General features: G+C 40.2%; 1 protein-coding gene across 4 annotated transcripts in view; it reads right to left on the bottom strand.

Moving 5' to 3' along the window:
• UBE3A (ubiquitin protein ligase E3A) overlaps window positions 1-18,308 on the bottom strand; it is a 53,454-nt gene extending 35,146 nt beyond the window's left edge. The window contains exons 1-5 of one of the 4 annotated variants that reach the window (XM_050331602.1): window positions 18,232-18,302; window positions 14,357-14,444; window positions 8,948-9,015; window positions 1,635-1,781; window positions 911-1,029 (exon numbers count right to left, since the gene is read on the bottom strand). In XM_050331602.1, coding sequence (XP_050187559.1) covers window positions 911-930 — 20 coding nt within the window. In that variant the 5' untranslated portion in view covers window positions 931-1,029; window positions 1,635-1,781; window positions 8,948-9,015; window positions 14,357-14,444; window positions 18,232-18,302. Of the gene's footprint in view, window positions 1-910; window positions 1,030-1,634; window positions 1,782-8,947; window positions 9,016-14,356; window positions 14,445-18,231 lie in introns of all 4 variants that reach the window. The other 3 variants (XM_050331603.1, XM_050331604.1, XM_050331605.1) reach the window with 3 other exon arrangements.
• Between the last annotated feature and the right edge of the window lie 553 nt (window positions 18,309-18,861).

The raw sequence follows: 18,861 nt of genomic DNA, 5'->3' as shown, positions 1-18,861 counted from the left end.
ATGTGCAGAACTATTAATGCATATATTAACTCGATTTTAAAAGGTTTCAATGACAATGTAAGCACCAAATAAAATGAGCTTTCAGTAGTCTTTAAATGAAGTGGAAGATCAATCTAATTACAGAAGTTGTACTTGTTTGCTAAGAAGCTATTTATTCTGCAATACTCAATTGTTTACAAACAAGATACCTTGTTATTTCCTCTGAGCAGGCAACAGTACTGAAAAACAACTATATAGTACAGCAAGACGTCCTTTCATCATGTTTAAAATCTGAAACAAGAGTTCTGTTCAGAGAAAATCTCAGAGCAAATGCTCTTAAAAATTTCAGCTTTGAATTAGATTGTAGATACTGATCACAAGACATCAAGTAATCTGAATACTGCAGTATGAGCTAGCAAATTCAAATGGTGGCTCATTTCCAATAACACAGGGAGCAACTTCCCCATTCTGCAAGCCAATCCTTTTACCTTCAGTGTACCTCTTTAGGAGAGGAAAGTAATAGTAAGCATGCTTGCACATTTTTAACATCATCAAGCCTCCTGGACAAATACTTTAAAAAATAGAAAAATGAACAAACGGCTTAGATAAGTATGCTAAACAATTTACACAGAAATTTGGTATGACACCAAAAACTACTAGAGTTTTTAAGTGATAGTACTGCTCTTAAGAGGGATTTCACAGAGCACCACGGTGCTCATATTTTAAAAAGCAGGCAAGGACAAAAGACGTGAGCTTTGAAATCCCGGTTAGCAAGAGTGTAAGTCAACTCTGCCAGCTAACTTATCTTAAACAAACAATATAACTTACTACTATTTATAAAATTAACTTCAAGTCATACAAATAAAATACTTTAAAACAAACATGATAGTAAGAAATTCCTGTGAAACAACCTGCTATGCTTTATACTTACCTTTTACAAGCTGTGGCCATTCGGTGACATCAGGGTGATCACAATTTTGAGTCACTGATCAAAACCGAGTTGTCACACCACTCCTGTATCACGCTGGGCTAAGCATATGCTTAACAAGTCTAAATAAGTAAAAATAATGTAGTTAAAAAGTCCTTAAAAATTATTTTCAGCCAGTCCCCTAAATAAAAAAAAAAACAAACATAGAATAGAAGAAAAATATTGATACTAAGCATTGTTTTATCAGCAAGATAAGGACCTACTTACAATCATTTTGTGCAAGGCATTCTAAGATTTCTAGAGTAACTCAGTACAGTACTATCAACTGGTAAACTTGAAAATTCAGTAACTTACTTTTAGTCTTTCTAAAAAACCAAATTCCACCGGGACCAGTGGAAAGCACCAAACATTAATACAACAAGCATACAAAGACCTGGAAGCATGTGTGTAAATATGAACCATAATTTCTAACTACAATAAAATTTCATTACGTGTTTGCCTGATACAGCTCAATTAACATTGTTTCTTAGCAAGGCTCTGCTCCAAAGGGAGTAATAAGTAACCTGCACTTTGTTGTGTGCCTCTCCCCAAAATGAAGTAAGCTACAGCTATGTAAAAGTTTCAGACAAGCAACCTGTGCTATTTGTGACCAATCTTTAGATTCTTTGCTCCATTTATATCACGTGTCCTCTCTCCTCTCCCTTAAATTTTCAAAAATGTATTTTACCTGTCAATTGTTTCCCGTGATCTGGCTCCACTGGTATAAATTGAAGGGTTGGTCCTTTACTTTGTCACGCAGGTGGCAGCCAATGATCACTCAGCAATACTCGTGCCCAGAGCGCCCTGGGACCACCCCAGCTGATTACTTCCATGGCTGAAAAGGAACCAGTTAGTCTCTTACCTATTGCTATTATCTACTCTAAACTAAAGTTAACTGATAAAATATTTCCAAACATAATCCTTAACACTCAATTCATCCCATTCTCTCTCCCACCCAAGCTCCTAAGTGCACTGGACAAAGCCTGGAAAGAAAAAAAGGTCTCTGATGGAGAGTCAGATGACAAACAGCATTATTCACCTTCTGCTAATATAAAGTTTTGATAAAAATTGCAGTTATTAGTGTATTTAGTAAATAAAAAGTTATCTTACTTTCTCTAAACAGCAGTAGCTATGAAGACAGACCTCTGTTATGGTATCCTGAGAAGTTCATTCCTGTGGTAACCCAGATGAAGCCCCACATTTGCCAGTTGCCATGCAGCAAAAGCTTCATACACAACACCAAGGTGCACAAAGCTATTGAGGGCATACCCACAGCTTTTTGCAACACGCAGTCAAAGCAATCTGGTGCAAATACTAAGAGAGCACATCAGGCATCTTTAAATGTCTCAGTAAAAAAATACGTTTCTTTACTGCACCTTCTTTCGTGCTTCAGTCCTACCTATTACAAGTCTTTCAGCAAGATCTTAGATTTGATGAACAATCAAGCATTCTCAATGCTACTTGGTATCTGTCGACTTGTCAGAAATATGAAATCACCAACCAGTAAGCAAGGGTCACGATTTCCTAAAGTTTTTCAGAAAAGCTGCCAAGTTATGTCATTCTACAATTTGCTATTCTGCTACAGACTCTGCACAGAATGAAATCTGTGTTGGTTTCAAATGATGCTTATTAGTTTTATCATGAACACTCCTTGAAAAAGTGCCATTTAATGATTTTAACATCAGTAATATTTGAGTGTTGTCACCTTTACACAAGTGTAGTTGACATAAGGAAGGTGAAAAAGAAGCTGGCTAGCAAAAATCTCCAATACAAAACAAAGGTTGTCTAGTACCTACGTTTTACAGGTGTAAATTATCAAAGTTTAACTGAGTCAATGCCAGGAACGCAGTACAAAGAATAAAAGTCAGTTGAAAAGGTTCCTCGTGTATTAACATTAAAAGACAAACATGGTAAAGATTTTCAAATTAATGTTTGCTGGCCATCAGCTGTTCAGAAAAGCAAAAATTAAGATGGTGATGCAAAACTAAGAAGCTGTAAAATGCTGCTTAGGCATTCTGATTGTTTAAGATCTGAAAATGTCCACTTTCAGGTAAGCCTTAGCTTTAAAGAAGCAGATGCCTTTTCTAACACTGATTCTAGCACTTTGCCCAAGTAACTTTCAGTATGCTGGTCAGAAGACAGATGTATAATCTCTAAAGCCTTGTTGGTTGGAAAACCTGCATTCTGTCTGACTGCTGAAAGTATCAGCTCTTTTCAGGAGAGGGTGTGATCAATTATTCCCTACCTAGACTTGGTCCTATATCACCCACACTGTGGGCAAAGGTTCCTTACAGTGGTCTTCCATTCAAATGGAAGTATGTTAGAACAGCAGGCTGACAGCAACCTTAGTAAAACAAGGTCTTCCTGAGGCTGTTTGATATGGGAGAAGTCATGAACATGACTGACAACAGTGAAGGAGCAAATGAAGTGCTGGTGCTGGATCCAAATGCCACCAGATTTTGGAATGTTAAAAACATACATTAAGGTGGCAGCTCCACGAGCATAGCCAAGACAAGTTCGTGCCAAGGCCTGACACAGATCCAACTCTGTTAGTCAGATTTACCACACCATCAAACATAGTATCTACAGCAGTTCTGTGAAGAGAGGCAGTACCTGAACTGTCACAAATCTCACTGAGTTAAAGTTAACTCGTCTAAGTTTTGTTGAGAAATTTGTATCTACAAATTGAATTTATCATGGGTCAGAGTTTTGAATAAGGTGGTTTCAGCATTTCTGATTTGCTACATGATACCTTAAAACTAGACTTACTGTACTGGGATCTAAAAAACTCATGCTACTTACTTTTCAACAATCTAGATGCAAAAAATCTAAACTAATTATTTTTCCTGTCTATCTTCTCCTCATCCTACCTTCCCCACCTATCCTTGCCGCCACTCCTGTGGGACAGAATATGAGTGGCAAGGATTCCCTAAAAGAGACAAAAGAACTTATTTTTCTAAAACCTTCCTCATTCATGCATCAGCAGAGTAGTGTGTGCTAGCGAAGAGACAAGCGTGTTGAAACATGGAGTGGGTGGTGAAGGAGACTACCATCAGAGATCCCCTATTCTGAATCTAGTTTGAACAAAGGACATTTTGACTGCCTGACACAAACAAGGCAGACAAAAATCAACCGGTAAGAGAGTCAAAGGACACTACTTGATCAGGAAAGGGAAACCACACTGATGAAAACACTAACAAGGGTATTATGAATAGGAAACTGACCTAAACCAACTGCTTTTTTTGTTACAGGAAGTCCCTTACAAAAAACCCCTCTGTTTCTAACTTATCTTTTAGAAGGTAGGAACAGCAGCCCCACAGCAGATATTTATTCTTTTTACTCCAATGAATTTCAGTGGTCTTTGCTGTTAGGATCAGCATGGTTTATGGTTTAGGCTTTCACAGACAGACAGAGCAGCTGAAGGTATCAAAGGAAGTCTGTGCCTGTGGAGTATGTCCAAGAAGCCCGAGTCGGCTGGTAGGCTCTTTGGGACTGGGCAGGCTATATCTGCCTAGTGAATAGTTAGTTACAAGGGGTACAGTCAACTAGGACTACAACAACCCCTATTGCAATTAAGAAGACAATACACAAGATTTCAAACCACATATCTGAATGACCTTGTGTGTCCTGGGCTAGCCCTCATCAAGAGGGAAGAGGATAAATAATGTTTATACAATGATTTGGAACACCACCTATTTCTCCATGGTAGCATAGGTGAATATTTTCAGAAAAGAATGTATCAGCTCAAGAAAAGGGAGGAAATAAACAAACCAGTGAAAGAACAAGATGTCAGAAAGCAAGTTCAGATGCATCAAAAGGGGCTAAAAGCAACTTTGTTGCATAGCTTGATGAGATCTTCTCTTTGCATATTTCATTTAATGTTGAAAGCCTGCCATCACAAACAAGAGCCAAAGAGGTCTCCAGCTGCAACATACAGAACCTAAAGCCACAGCATAGAGAGTTTAAGTCCTTATTTGTCAGCACTGAAAAATTAAGACAAATAACTTCCAGGTACAAATCACCAAATTGAAAGTTGTCACTTACATGGATTTCCTAAACCTATTACTTTCCCTGGGTTATTTGATGTCCATTTTCTCTGAGATCATGGCAATCTGGCAGCTGACACACAATATCTGAGGTCTGGGAAGACCCCTAAGAGAAGGAACACTTTTGTATACTATAACTTCTTATTGATCTTATTAAAAGATGGGCGCCTTGGGAGGTGGCACTTGTAAGAATTTAGGTTTCCTTTATAAAAGTAGCTACACAAGTAACCTCTGATCCAAATTTTTTTATTATTATTCTCTTTTTGATCTATGTTGAATATGGGGGTGATTCACATCTGTACAAAAAGTGCCATGATCTACCTTACCTTCCAGCACCAGAATTTGAGTTGCTTAATTAAATAATCATCTCTCTCAAGAAGATATCACTAAAGATAGCTTTTGTATGTTTTCTGAAGAATCCCTCTAATCCCCTAAGAATGAATTTTATACCTTCCCAGAATGACTTTGAATACCACAATGAAACAGTCATTGTCTATACAGTAAGGAACTGACAACTAATACGAAAGTTGGTCTTTTGTAACTTGAGATAATTTCAAGTGTCTTGAAGAATATTACCCAATCCCTATGTTCAATCTTAATTGTCATCTGCAGAGAAAAAAACAAATAAAAAATGTAATAGGCATGTTTAAGCCTTAATTTCTTGATAAGGTTGGAAACATCATTTACTTTTGCTGCCTGCATGCTGCTTCCAACACCAAACATAAAAAACCATAAGATTCCAGAAGTTTTCTTCATGCGTCCAATTAGAGGGTCAAATTATTAATGATCCTACAGTAAAATAAACCAGCACTAATACAACCTGATCATATAAATCCTAACAGAGCCACAAAAAACCCAACCAAACAGTAATAAGGCATCTATATGTTTTTTTCCCCACTGCCTGGTAAATGAAACAATTCAACTAATAACAACAAATGTGAAATCACGCTCATTAGAAGACCAAAAGAATTGGGTTCTATCCTAGAAAATGACAATCTGAAGTGACTAAGGCAGTCACAGCCAATGAGCAAACATATACATGCTCCCAGTATCACAAGAAGAATGACAGATACGACTCAAAGGATTCATGGAAAAGTGTCTGTTCATCTGCACAAAGTACTTCAGACACCTTCAAAACTTAAACCCAGTTCTCCAATCACTCACTATTCTTCAAAAGTGTTCCAGAAGTAGTAGAAAAGAGCTACGAAGGCAACGTGAAGATAGAAGAAAATGCCTTGTGATTTGACAATTTTTGTGATTTCACCCCACCCACGAGCAGGCACAAGTAGTTGGAAGGGGACACAGCCAGGACAGCTGACCCCAGCTGACCAAAAAATCATTTCCCTATCATATCATGTCAAGTTCAGCATATAAAGCTGAGGGAAAAAGGAGGAACGGGAATAATGTTCAGAGTCATGGCATTCCCAAGTCACTGTTTCATGTGACAGAACAGTCACATGTAACTTTAACATGTTCCCTGCTTTCCTGGAGATGGCAGAACACCTGCCTGACCATGGGAAGTGGTGAACAATCTCCTTGCTTTGTTTTGCTTGTGTAGCTTTTGCTTTACCTAATAGACTGTCTTTATCTCAACCCATGAGTTTTCTCACTTTTACTCTTCCCATTCTCTTTCACATTCCACTGCTGGGGGGGAGTAAGAGAGTGGCTGTGTGGTGTTAAGTTGCCAGTTGGGGTTAAACCATGATATTCACAAAGCACAGAGTAACAGAAGAGCATCTAAGATTTGCTCTCCTTCCCTCCCCTAAAGGCAAAGTTAAAGGCCTGTGTGTTATTTCTGTTTTCTACAACTGTCCCTGCAACTCTGGACCCTAGACTTTGCCTTCAACATTTGGTTTTGGCTTGCTATTTCAGCAAGATCATAGATGTATTTTATCCACTTTTAAAAAAGGAAAGACTCAAAATTATCTTTAGCTTCTGCATTTTTCACTTAGACCACAACTGATTTTTCTTCCACTAAACACACTCCTAATTTTTTTGCAGCAAAAAAAAATTGTTTCTATTTCAGTTATACCTGTTACTCCAGATTCCCTCCAAAATGATATACGGTTATGAACAGAAAGCCCCTCCTACATCAGTAGGTGAAATCCAATCATCTATTTAAATTTCTTTTAGTATCTCTCCTTTTACTGGCAAGAGATCAAGTTCAGTTACTTTCAGGTAAGTTTTACAGCTTTGCTTCAGCTTTAATATTAAAAGTTTCATTCTGTCTGTCCTTTTGTTTATGCTCTGTTATTTTGATTTCTTTTTTGATTTTTCATGCTGCCTTCCATGTAAAGCACCTTTCTGTTCACCAAGTCTCAGGTGTCACCAGCGTGTTTGTTTAAATACAGTTTATATTCAGACCAAGCAACCATGCAATTTTATAGCATGACATTCACCTTTTCTGATATTCCAGCAGTATTAACTACTCACCATTTGTGGGAGATTAGAGGGGAATTCTCCATCAATTTATGAAGCACATATCATTACAAAGACTCTATGCACACATACAGTGGCAAGCAGCTAAACATCCAGAAAAAAAGCAGCCAGCAGGAATAATGGCAATAAATAAACAACGGCTTAGGTTTGAAGAAGAGCCATCATACACACAACTAATACTGAACTGGAGAGCAAGAAGCAGGTGGGTGGTCCCAGTGGTGCTGTGGGTGCAAAAATGAATATACACTACCTGCCAGATGCCTGCTAGAGTAAAGGACCAATCTACACAATTCTCTCAGGAACATCTGGATTGTGATAATGTAACATTGTAGCTTTTTGAGAGATTTACAATTTTTAAATTAGTACACACTACAGTTAAAGTTTCAGCTTAGAATTAATCTTATTATTAGCACCTATCTATAGCTTCCTACAAAAAAGAACTTAAAAAGACATCCAACAACTTTTCTGCAAACTTGAGATTTCAAAACTTTAAGTACATTCCTATGTTAATTACCTTCAACAGAAAAATCCAGACATAAACCCATGGCACAAAAAACTCCTATCAGCAGTTACTGAGCTCTTTACCACATTTTAAGGGGTTAAAAGTAGAAGTACACACATAGCTTAGAAGCTGTTGTTGAAGTAACTACATACAATCTTATATATGCATTAAGAGACCTATTTAATATGGTAGAAAAATTAGCTTAATAATTGGTTTTCTGAATGCAGTGATGTAAAAAGTTTCAAAAATTCTTTATGTACCAAGATGCAGAACTACAGGACTTAAAAGGCACTACAAAGTGGTGCATCTCCAGGTACCTCCACAGAACTATGGCAGAATATAGGAAATGGAAATTAAAATAACTACAAGTTCAAGTTCCAACGTTGCTGCAATACACATACATGTTTTTCAACTGGTTGGACACTTAAGAGCCTATACAAAAAGAGATACATGTGCCATGGGTTTATGTTAACACTGCTAGAAAAGATTATATTTCTGTAATTCACAGCATTCCCATCTGTAATCTTGACTTACACTGATGATTGTGTAAGTTTTCTAGTAGTTCTGAACTTACTTTTCAAGTCATACCTAAAGGGTGTAAAAGCCTCACTGTAAATATGCTCAGTAGCAAATAAAACCAACCCACACAGTTTTCAGAAATACACCAATTCTTATCTAATCCATGGAGAAATAAATGAACGTTAGCAGCATGATGCTGAGTTTGTTTTAAATCAAAAGGGAATTCATCAATGTGATACCACCAGTATTTATTTTCTCCGAGAAAAATCAAATAACTGAGTTTTCTAGAGAATTATAACTAAGTAATAGTTAACACCACAAAAAAATAAGGGGAAAATGAATGTGTATTTCTTCCTGAATTTATTTTCAACTTTTGGAGGGGGGTTTGTTTGTTGGTTTGGTTTTTTGTTTGTTTTTAATCAGGAAACAAAAGTGTAACTATTTGCTTTTATAATTACTAGACTACAAACAATATAAGTGAAAACATAAACATACCATATCTTTCAAAAGCTGCACAATCTTGCTCTTTCAAATTCCAAAATGGACTTCTACAGTTCTTGTACCTATAATGCAAAACATTACAGTTCAGTTTTTGCACCATGCTCCATATCGACCTGAAGCTCAATACGACTTCCAAGACAATACATTCAAGAATGACTATTCAATTAGCTACAAGTCTGCAAATAAAGGAAATACAGAATCATAGAATATGTCAACTTGGAAGGGACCTAACAAGGATCATTGCACCCAACTCCCTCCTCCTCACAAGACTAACTAAAACTAAACCATATAACTTCCCAAACTAAATCATACTTCCTATAAAAAAACACACCAGAAAATACTTATTATGTTAGGGAAGCTATAAAAGCAGAAAGTTCATACATAGAGTGTTCCCTATTCTTTCTTCTGTAGTGATACTACAGGACTTCCCATCCCTGGAGGTCTTCAAGACCAGGTTGAATTGGGGTCTCAGTAACCTGGTCTAGTGGAAGGTGCTCCTTCCATGGCAGGGGGGTTGGAACGAGATGATCTTTAAGGTCCCTTCCAACCCAAATCACTCCCTGATTCTATGAAATCCAGCAATTACTTTCCAAAAAATTAGTCATTTGGCACAGAGTATCACGTTTTCAGTACCATGAAGATTTGATACGTAACTTCTTGGTTTAAAAACTCTAGTAAGAACAAAAAAATCCAACACAGCTGATTTAGGTTGATCTCCAATATAGATCAGAGTTCTCATGAAGGAAATCCTGGTTACTTTAAGAGGAGATTCAGGTTTATCTTAAAATATGTCAAACCTCATTTAGTGCCAAGGGCTCATTTCTTTATCAGGAAGGTTAAATGGAGTATCCTGGATCAACAGAGTCTTGCCAGTAAAGCTCTAAGCACTAACAGTTTATACACAATTTATTGTATTAAAAAATAGTTATATAAGGCACCCTATCTGTTTCATAAAATAAGACTGTTACTTTGACAAAAAATTCTAAAAATTACATAGCTTTCTGCAGAGTTGGGATCAATGATACACAACAGTATCAATAAAACTGTACTGCCAGTCAGATGAAAAAAAGAAAAATTTATCTGAACAATATGAAACAGTAACTGATGATTTTCCTGTCTGGAAACTTCAACTCCATATCAACAGCAGAAATCCAGAATCCCTTATATTCTACTGAAGAATAATTCTTCATTTACAGTAACTCCATTAGACATTCAGTTACAAGTATTCTAACAAACGTGACCAATATTTTCACACCTTGAATAGCAGGACTTCCATCTTAAACTTCAATGTATGTATTTGTTCCTGTACATACACAGAGCAATGTCATCCACATAAAATTCTCTCATTCTCCTCTAAGGTACAAACCCACCAATTTTCAGCGTGCACAAAGTAGGAGAGCACCAGGTGCAGCATGAAAAAGTATCACAAATACATTTACCAGGGATCTTACGAATATTGCTCAGCAATAGGAGAAAAGAACATGACTTTTCTGAACATAACTGAAGCTATGGAGTAGTGTAGGACAGTACAATTGATAGAGCAAATAAGACAACCAAGGAGGAGGTTAGACAGCGGATTTGCATAATAACACGCAGTTAGTAGAAGAGCAAATAATTCCAGCAACGCAAAACTGAAATTCCTGGACTTCCACTTCTTCTTCAATCTGTCCCCACCAGCCACGACTAAGGCAGAACAGAGACAGTAGTCTACTAAAAACATGCTCAAAGATTACATGGCCAACAACAAAACGAAATAAGGATCTGTAATGCTTGTCTAAAAGGAATGAAAATGATTTCATGAAGTCAGACATGCTTTCATATTCACCTTTAGAATACTTCTTCATTAGCACTAAGCCACATCTGGTTAAAAAACTGTAAATGGCCAGTGTGACTAAAATCATGGCCAACACTATTGCTTCCACTCAACATTCAAAAAAAAAATCTTGATCTGTCACATGACCAGAGCCAAAGGAGTTGCTTGTTTACAACTATGTCATACATTTTCAACAAGAAAAAGAAACTTCAAGGCACACTGGATTATAATAACACAGACTTGTAAGCTACTGAATTAACCACACAGTACTATACAGAACTGCAAGATATTTAAGAAATTAATTATAAATTACAAAAAATGCTTAGTAATTCTCATATCTGGCTTGATAAAAGATACCATAAATCACCTCTACCAGTGCTTAAATGATATCTTCCACTTGTGTATTTGGGTTGTTGTGTTTGCCTGGTTTTTTTCAATAACTGCCATACAACAGGAACAGAAGAAAAAATTCTGAGAGCACTACCCTAAAGAAAATGGTAGGTATTTTACTTAGTATTATTTTTTTTATTTCCATTTTCTAACACAATTTCAAATATTGAAGTTCAATTAATAATAATTTTCTTCCACAGCTGACATTCTTAATGTTAATCAAATTTAACCAAAATCACATCAGCCAAATAAAAGTATTCACAAAGATCCTTCTTTCGATAAGATATTCAGGTTATAGGAATCCTGCAAATGGAGTATTTATCACAACCTTACTGTGTAGAGGGCTCAGCCTTCACAACCAAGAAATACCAGTGTTTCACAGAAGTGATACACTCTCTCAGGAATTCCCTTGTCCTGGAATTCTGATGGGATTTGCAGGCTGTGTGGACTCTTAAGTATCTATTTCTATTGTCTATAATAAGCAAGTTTTCCTACAACAGCTGAAACACGCCTAGATGTTGCTACTCAGCCAGTGTACACTATTATACCTTGGACTTTCTAAAAATAAAGTAGGGTGTATACACATAATAAACCATAATGTTCATCACCAAGACTTTGGACATGAGATCTCACTATGAAAAAAACCCCAATCGTTATCTGAATATGGCTATACAAATAAGAAAGATGAAACATTGTAATAGAAACAGAAATTCTATGGTAGTGGTAAACTTCTTCAGTATTACCTAGCTTTCCAAAAGTTTTTGATTCCTTTTGAGAAAATTAAAAACACCACACTGTAAAATAAAAATATTTTAAGCATGAGAGTAGCCAGCTCAAATGACTAACCATAATGCAAACAAAAAATTCATCTACAACTATGATAGCCTTTCTTGAAGTATTTTGACATATGTCCCTCTATAGAATTTCAGCTCCTTTAAGAGCCACTCCACCACAGTCTAATACCCCAAGCCTGCTGAACTGCAGCTGCTCCAACGTGGGTTCCACAGAGCATACCAGAGCAGGAGCACACAAGTAGTGCCAGAGCCTGGCTGCCTGGACAAGCCTGGCATCTCTGGGCACTGTGCAAGCTTGGCAACACAATACTGATCGCTCTTGTGCCTCCTCTGCGCGCAGCTCCTAAAGGTAAGGGAGAAGAGTGTTTGTCATCCTAATCTCCTCATTTCATCAACTTCTTTGGTGTAATGATTAAAAAGAAAGTATTAACAAGTCCCAAAAGGGGTCTGCCAATGGAAGCAAAGACAGTGGTCCTCTCCGAGAAGGAGAGATGAACTAGCTTCACACCTAGAACTCCATCTCAGTCAAGGCAGAAGTTCTGTTACAGTCCTCACATGGTAAGGGAATGAAAAACAAACTATATGGACTAATTGTTGCCAGATAGTTATGCAGCAACTACAAACCTCAAATACAGGTTGCATGATTATCTGCTTGTGATCCTACTGGATGATGCACAACCCATCGAGATCACATTCCCCTTGGGTTTCAAACTATGCTATAGTTTTTGATACACATAAATTTTGTCTTTAATTATTTAGGTCACAGCTTTGATGTTATGCCACAAAAGCATTGGACATGAAGGCATACGGAAGACAGGGAGGAGATTTGAGGTGGCCAGCACAGTTTCACCAAGGGCAAGTCTTGCCTGACCAGCCTAGTGCTGTTCTATGACAGAGTGACTGCATCTTTGGACAAGGGAAGGGCTACTGATGTTGTCTGCTGGACTCCTGTAAGACCTCTGACATGGTCCCCCACAACACCCTTCACCCTGAATTGGAGAGATGTGGATTTAATGGTTGGACTCTTTGGCAGTAGAGGAACTGACTGGATGGTTGCATGCAGAAGGTCAACAGCTCAGTGTTCAGATGGATGTCAATGGCAGCTGGTATCCAGTACTGGGACCAGCACTGTTTAGTATCTTCACTGACACAGTGGGATTTTAGTGCACCCTCAGCAAACCTGCAGATGACACCAAGCTGTGTGGTGTGGTTGACATGCCTGAGGAACGGAATGCCATCCAGAGGAACCTGGACAAGCTTGAAAAGTGGACCCATGGGAACCTCTTTCAACAAGCCCAAGTGCAGGGTCCTGAACCTGGGTCAGGACAACCACTGGTATCAATACAGGTTGAGGGATGAGGGAATTGACAACTGTGCAGAGAAGGACTTGGATATACTGGTGGGTTGCAGACCAGAATGTATCCTGTTTTGCATCAAAAGCAGCAGGACCAGTAGGTTGAAAGAGGCAAGTCTATCCCTCTACTCCACTCTTCTGAGACCCCACCTTGAGTATTGCACCCAGTTCTGGAGTGCTCAGCACAGGAAAGACATGGATCTGCTGGAGCAAGTCCAGAGCAGGGCCACAAAAATGATCACAGGGCTGGAGTACCTCTCCTATGAGGAAAGGTTGAGAGAGTTGGAGTTTTCGTCCTGGAGAAGAGAAGGATCTGGAGAGACCTGACTGCAGCCATTCAGTAGTTATGGGCAGTTTATATGACAGATGAGGACAAACGTTTTACAAGGGACTGATATGACAGGACAAGAGGTAATGGTTTTTAACTAAAAGGTGGTAGATGAAGACTAGATATAAGAAAGGAAATTTTTACAATGAGGGTGGTAGAACACTGGAACAGGTTGCCCAGAAAGGTGGGAGATGTCCCATCCCTGGAAACATTCAAGGTCAAGCTAGATGGGGCTCTGAGCAACCTGACCCAGTTGAAAACATTCCTGCTTATTGCAGGGAGGTTGAACTAGATGACATTTAAAGGTCCCTTCCAACCTAAACTATTCCAAGTCTATGGAACAAAAAAGTAGTCCACTCCATATTAAGCAGTCAACTGGTACACCAGCTCAAGTTTGTCCTAAATCATCACTGCTGTGATCCACCTCTGGTGACAGTCCCACTTTTGGCATACTATATAAAATAAGCATGAATTTCAAAAAGAAATCATGTTAGTACATGAAGAATGTTTTTAAAGTTATTTGAACGAATGCAAACAGTAACACTTTTCAATGAAAAGTACTGGGACAGCTACATTCTGTGAATACCCTTTTCAAGCCACCAGACTGAAAAAAAAAAAGCATTCAAACCTCTGCTTTGCTAACCAGAAGTTTCTGTTAAAACACATACACTTCTGCTCTAAGGAAATGCAAGTTGCTTCAAAAGAAGCAGATCACCCCTCTTACCTAAGACAGTGAAGTGAGGGTCCAGAGGGAAGTCCACCCATTTATTTCCACTCAGCTGAACAACTGCAGCTTCTAATTCTTCACCACTCTGTAAAACATGGGTAAAGAGCCATACAGGATGGTCATGGAAAGAATATTGGTAAAGACTGACTTCTAACCCCTTCCTCCATTCATAAGTTTGCATAATACAGGGAAGCAGGTTCAACCTATTAAAGTAAGTAAGAAGTAGTTAATGCTTCCTTTAAGAGATTCATTCATAAGAGTATTTTCTGAGACAGAACATCATGGTAATTAATTTATAATGTAATTTTGCACCCAGTAAGTTATTTTGTCCATAAGTTCTGTCACTCCTAGCCACAGTAAGGTGGAACTATTCAAAAATAGTAATTTAAAGTGCTGTTTAGTCACATGTTACATTGCCAAACCTGGATCTCAACACTGTTTCATTTTCTTTTTCATGTTTCTCCTGTGAGGTTATTTTCTGAAGAAATATGTCACCAGCTGGTGCAGCTACTGAAGTGTGGCTTCCTTACAAAATATTACCTCTAGATTGTATTTGCTGGCTTTCTGCTAGCCAACCAAATATGTTACACACATTACTATTCATATGAACCAGTTTTTTTCCAAACTTTTTTCAGGGGCAACACAACCTTATGAGGCTGTCAGGCACTGCCTGCAAATACCAGAAGTTAATGCAGTAAAGTTGAGGTCAAAGTATTTAAGGTGACAGAATTAACTTCAAACAAGAGCTTTGCTCATTGCTGCTGTCTCAGGGAATGAACTATTTAGCAATGCTTACAGCACATTTCTAGGAGGGAGGGGAAGCAGTAATTCTTTTTTTTTTTTAAAGTAAACAACATACTCTAGATTTTTTCATTACAGACCCTGGTAGCAAATGTATTAACTCTCTCCTTCCGTGCACAAATCAGAATTTGATTAATGACAGGAAACTTTTCAACACTGCTTCTCTGTGGAACTATAAAACTACCTTAAATATACAGGGTAATTCAGAAAAATTGTAAAACATGCTTCCTTTGTTTAAAAATCAGTATCAATTCATTAATTAGAGTGAAGACCTGGCCCACAGTACCAGAAATGAAGACTGATGCTGGAAATCAGATATATGCCTACATACTTAATGAATTCTGTCCCCTTCCCCCTCAATTGCATGTTTTATTTTTAAGAATTAGTGGTTTTTATCTTCAAGTGTATGAATACACTGGTGTGGGGAGGGAGAAAGACATTTCCTGTGCTTAAAAAAGATGAATTCTCTCTGGACAATCACTAAGTAAACTGAAACTAAGCATAGCAGAGGGGGGAAGAAAACTCTTTCCTGCACAGCAAAAATTAAGATGATGCATATTTACAAACTGTAATCACTAAATTAATTCCATCATAAGTGTCATATCATGTACTACACTAATTATTGTTTATAAAAATGTTATATGCTTAAATATGTTCACAATTAAACATGTTTATTACTTACAACTCAACTCAAAGATATTTCTACCCCCATTATATATTTGGTTAAATAGAACCTGTGATTTCAGAGAACTAGTGAAGAAAATGTCAACAAGGGACATAATCATAATGAAACAGACATGATTTGATACTGTGGTACATATGTCATTTCATACTTTTGAAAGAGAAGTTAAATTATATGAAAAAGAACCTGTTTTGTTTTCTCAAGTCAATTAGAACAGGTGCTCTCAAGGTGCTCTAACAAGTTGAGAACATCCCTATATGTATTTAATATATACACCCACTTTCAAAGTCCATTCACAAAAGAATCATTGTTTGCATGCTTGTAAGTAACAGCAGCAATTAAAAAAAAAAAAAAAGACTAAAAGGCTTGTTTGGTATTGAAAAAAAAAGATCGAACCCACAGACCTTTAGAGTTCTGAAGAGGACCTAGACTGAGAAATCCAGGCTTTGAAGCACACTGCTGTGAAAAAGTATCTGTTTTTTCAAGCCTGACTTTTTCTACATAGTCACAGAACCATACCCCAAAATGAACCCAAACAAATCAACCACTGATATTGCCACCTAGCTTGGTGTTTTTATTTCTAAATTCCTGCGATATACTCAGGACACTCCAGTCAAGAGAAATAGCAAACAACTCCGATAAACAAAATTAACTTGTTAATTCCAGTAGGAAAGGTGCTACATTAAACAGCAAACATTTACAACAGAATGGAAGGTATTTGTAAAAGAGATGAAGCATCTGTAATATTGCACAGAAATAACTTCAATTAAAGATATTTTTCAGCTTTGTAAAAATAAGCAGTGGACTAGGTCTTCTTTGAATGTTTTTCTGTATTGAGTTGACAGAATATTACTATTGGGAAGACAAGCCACAACCACTGCAAACTGCACCTGTTTTAGAAGACAAACATAAGTGATAGTTTTCTTCACGTATCCGTAACAGTTTAGCAATGCACATTTCATACTTTCAATTCAACACACTCATTAAGCTGAGTTTTACCATGTTTTTCAATTTCTCAAAAGTACCTAAAACTGTTTCCATGACAAAAGGGCATAAAGTATTCTGTGCCACCATCCAAACCAAGGAGTTTGTAAAAACTGTAAAGCCCATTTTCCAGCAATTTTCATTCTTATCAAGAGGTACCTCTCACCTCCTGCACTATTCTCCCCCACCAGTCATAGGTGTTCAACAACACAGTACAACCTCTAAGAGCCTAGCTTCTCCCTTAGCAGGGAATCTCTAAGTGGATGCTATTTGCATGAATTAGGAACTTAATCTTATCTCTTAGACCTCTCCCTTTCAAACCAGTCAGCCAGTCAGAAAAAAAAAAAAAGATAAACTGACAATACAACCACCTAAGTCTTACCTCGTTAGGAAATCAAAGCGAAAATTGGGTACAATTTTCCACTGAGCAACTTTTTGCTAGACATGCAAGAGGCACGACAAAACGAATCTGAGAAGCCAAGTTCTCACAGGGCCTCAGGTTTGCAGACTCCTACTGAGGCAGGTAAGTTTCCACACAGACAGAGGGAGCATCCCTGAAGTGATGTGCGAGACACATGCTTTGTCTCAGAGTTAGAATATCAGACACATTACACAGAAGGAAACATAAACAAGTATTTCCATTAACTGGAGGGAAATATAAAAAGGAATAACTGCAAGTCTAGAGATTACAGGTTCCTGCCACTTAAAGGAGAGTTGTGGAACATGTTTTGTTTCCTAAGCAGTAGTAACTTCTGAACGACCACAACACATCATCTTAGACACCTGATTTACAAATCAACAGTGAACCATAACATCCTTTAAAAGAAATACTGCTTAAAAACTGAAGCCCAGAAAGAGCCGCAATCAGGAGCGACCGATCACATGCATCGTCAAGGCTGCCCGCGCACAGGTGAGCAGACCCAACTCCTCAGGCTGCGCAGGAGGTGACACGAGCAAGTGAACGGAGCCACTTTGAGAAGCAGGCCCTGCACAGTGGTCAGAGACCCTCGCAGCACTCCCCGTTACCGCAGCGGCCGCGCTGACGGCAACGAGCCGGCCCATGCCCCGGGCAGCCCCGCGGAGCAGCCCCCGGCCGGGCAGCTGAGGCAGGGCAGGCGGGTTCACCCAAGGTCGCCCGGCGAACCTGGTCTCCCTGGGGGGCGGGGGGAGCCCGGAGCCACCCGCCCGGCCGGCCTTCCCCCTCCCGAGGAGCGCCGGGCCGACCCCGCACCGTGAGCTTCCCGAGGAGCGGGAGAGGACCCCGGAGCCGCCGCCTCCCATCCGCCCTCCCCACCCTGGCGGCGAGGAGCGGGCAGGGCCGCCTCTCCCGCGGCTCCCTCCCCTCCAGGGTCGGCGTGAGCCAGGCGCCATCCCCGCTCCCGCCCTGCGCGGTGCCCACACGGACCTGAGCGCCGCGGCCGCTGCTCCGGGGCGCTCCCGCCGCCGCCGCCGCCCGGGCTCATGCGGGGGCCGCGCCGCGCTCGGGGCCGGGCCGCGGGCGAGGAGGCGCCGCCGCCGCCGCTGCTGGTGCCGCCGGAGCTGCGGCCTGGCGGGGCGGGGAGGGAGAGGCGGCCGGGCCGGGCGGGCGCGTCTGCTCCTGCTGCTCCTGCTGCTCCTGCTGCTGCTGCTCCTGCTCCTCCTGCTGCTGCCGCTGCTGTGCCGGGCCGGGCCGCGCTCAGCGCGAGCCCCGCGCCTCCATCTTGGGACAACGCGGATGTCGGCGCGGCGCAGGCTCGGAGCGCGCGGGGGGGCGGGAGGGAGGGCGGGCGGGCGGACCGGCCGTGTCCCGGCGTGCAGCGCGGGCGGCGGGGGCGAGGGCGCGGCGCGCTATCCACCGCGGAGAACCATAGAGAGCGGCCGGGCCGGCGCTTTTCGGCCCTGTGCGCCTGCGGCGCCGCCCGGCGGAGAGGGCGAGGCGGGGCGGCGCCTGCGCACCCGCGCGCGCGAGGCGGAGGCCGCCATGTTGGAAGAGGGCAAGGGGGAGGCGGTGGGGTGGGGGCCGGGGAGCGGCGGTCGGCCCGGCGCGTGGGACTGC

This window comes from Myiozetetes cayanensis, unplaced genomic scaffold, assembly GCF_022539395.1.
Source record: "Myiozetetes cayanensis isolate MyiCay16 unplaced genomic scaffold, myiCay2020 scf5-8, whole genome shotgun sequence".
Lineage (NCBI taxonomy): Eukaryota > Metazoa > Chordata > Aves > Passeriformes > Tyrannidae > Myiozetetes > Myiozetetes cayanensis.
The sequence above is the reverse complement of the archived record's forward strand: the minus strand, read 5'-3'. Positions and strand labels throughout refer to the sequence as shown.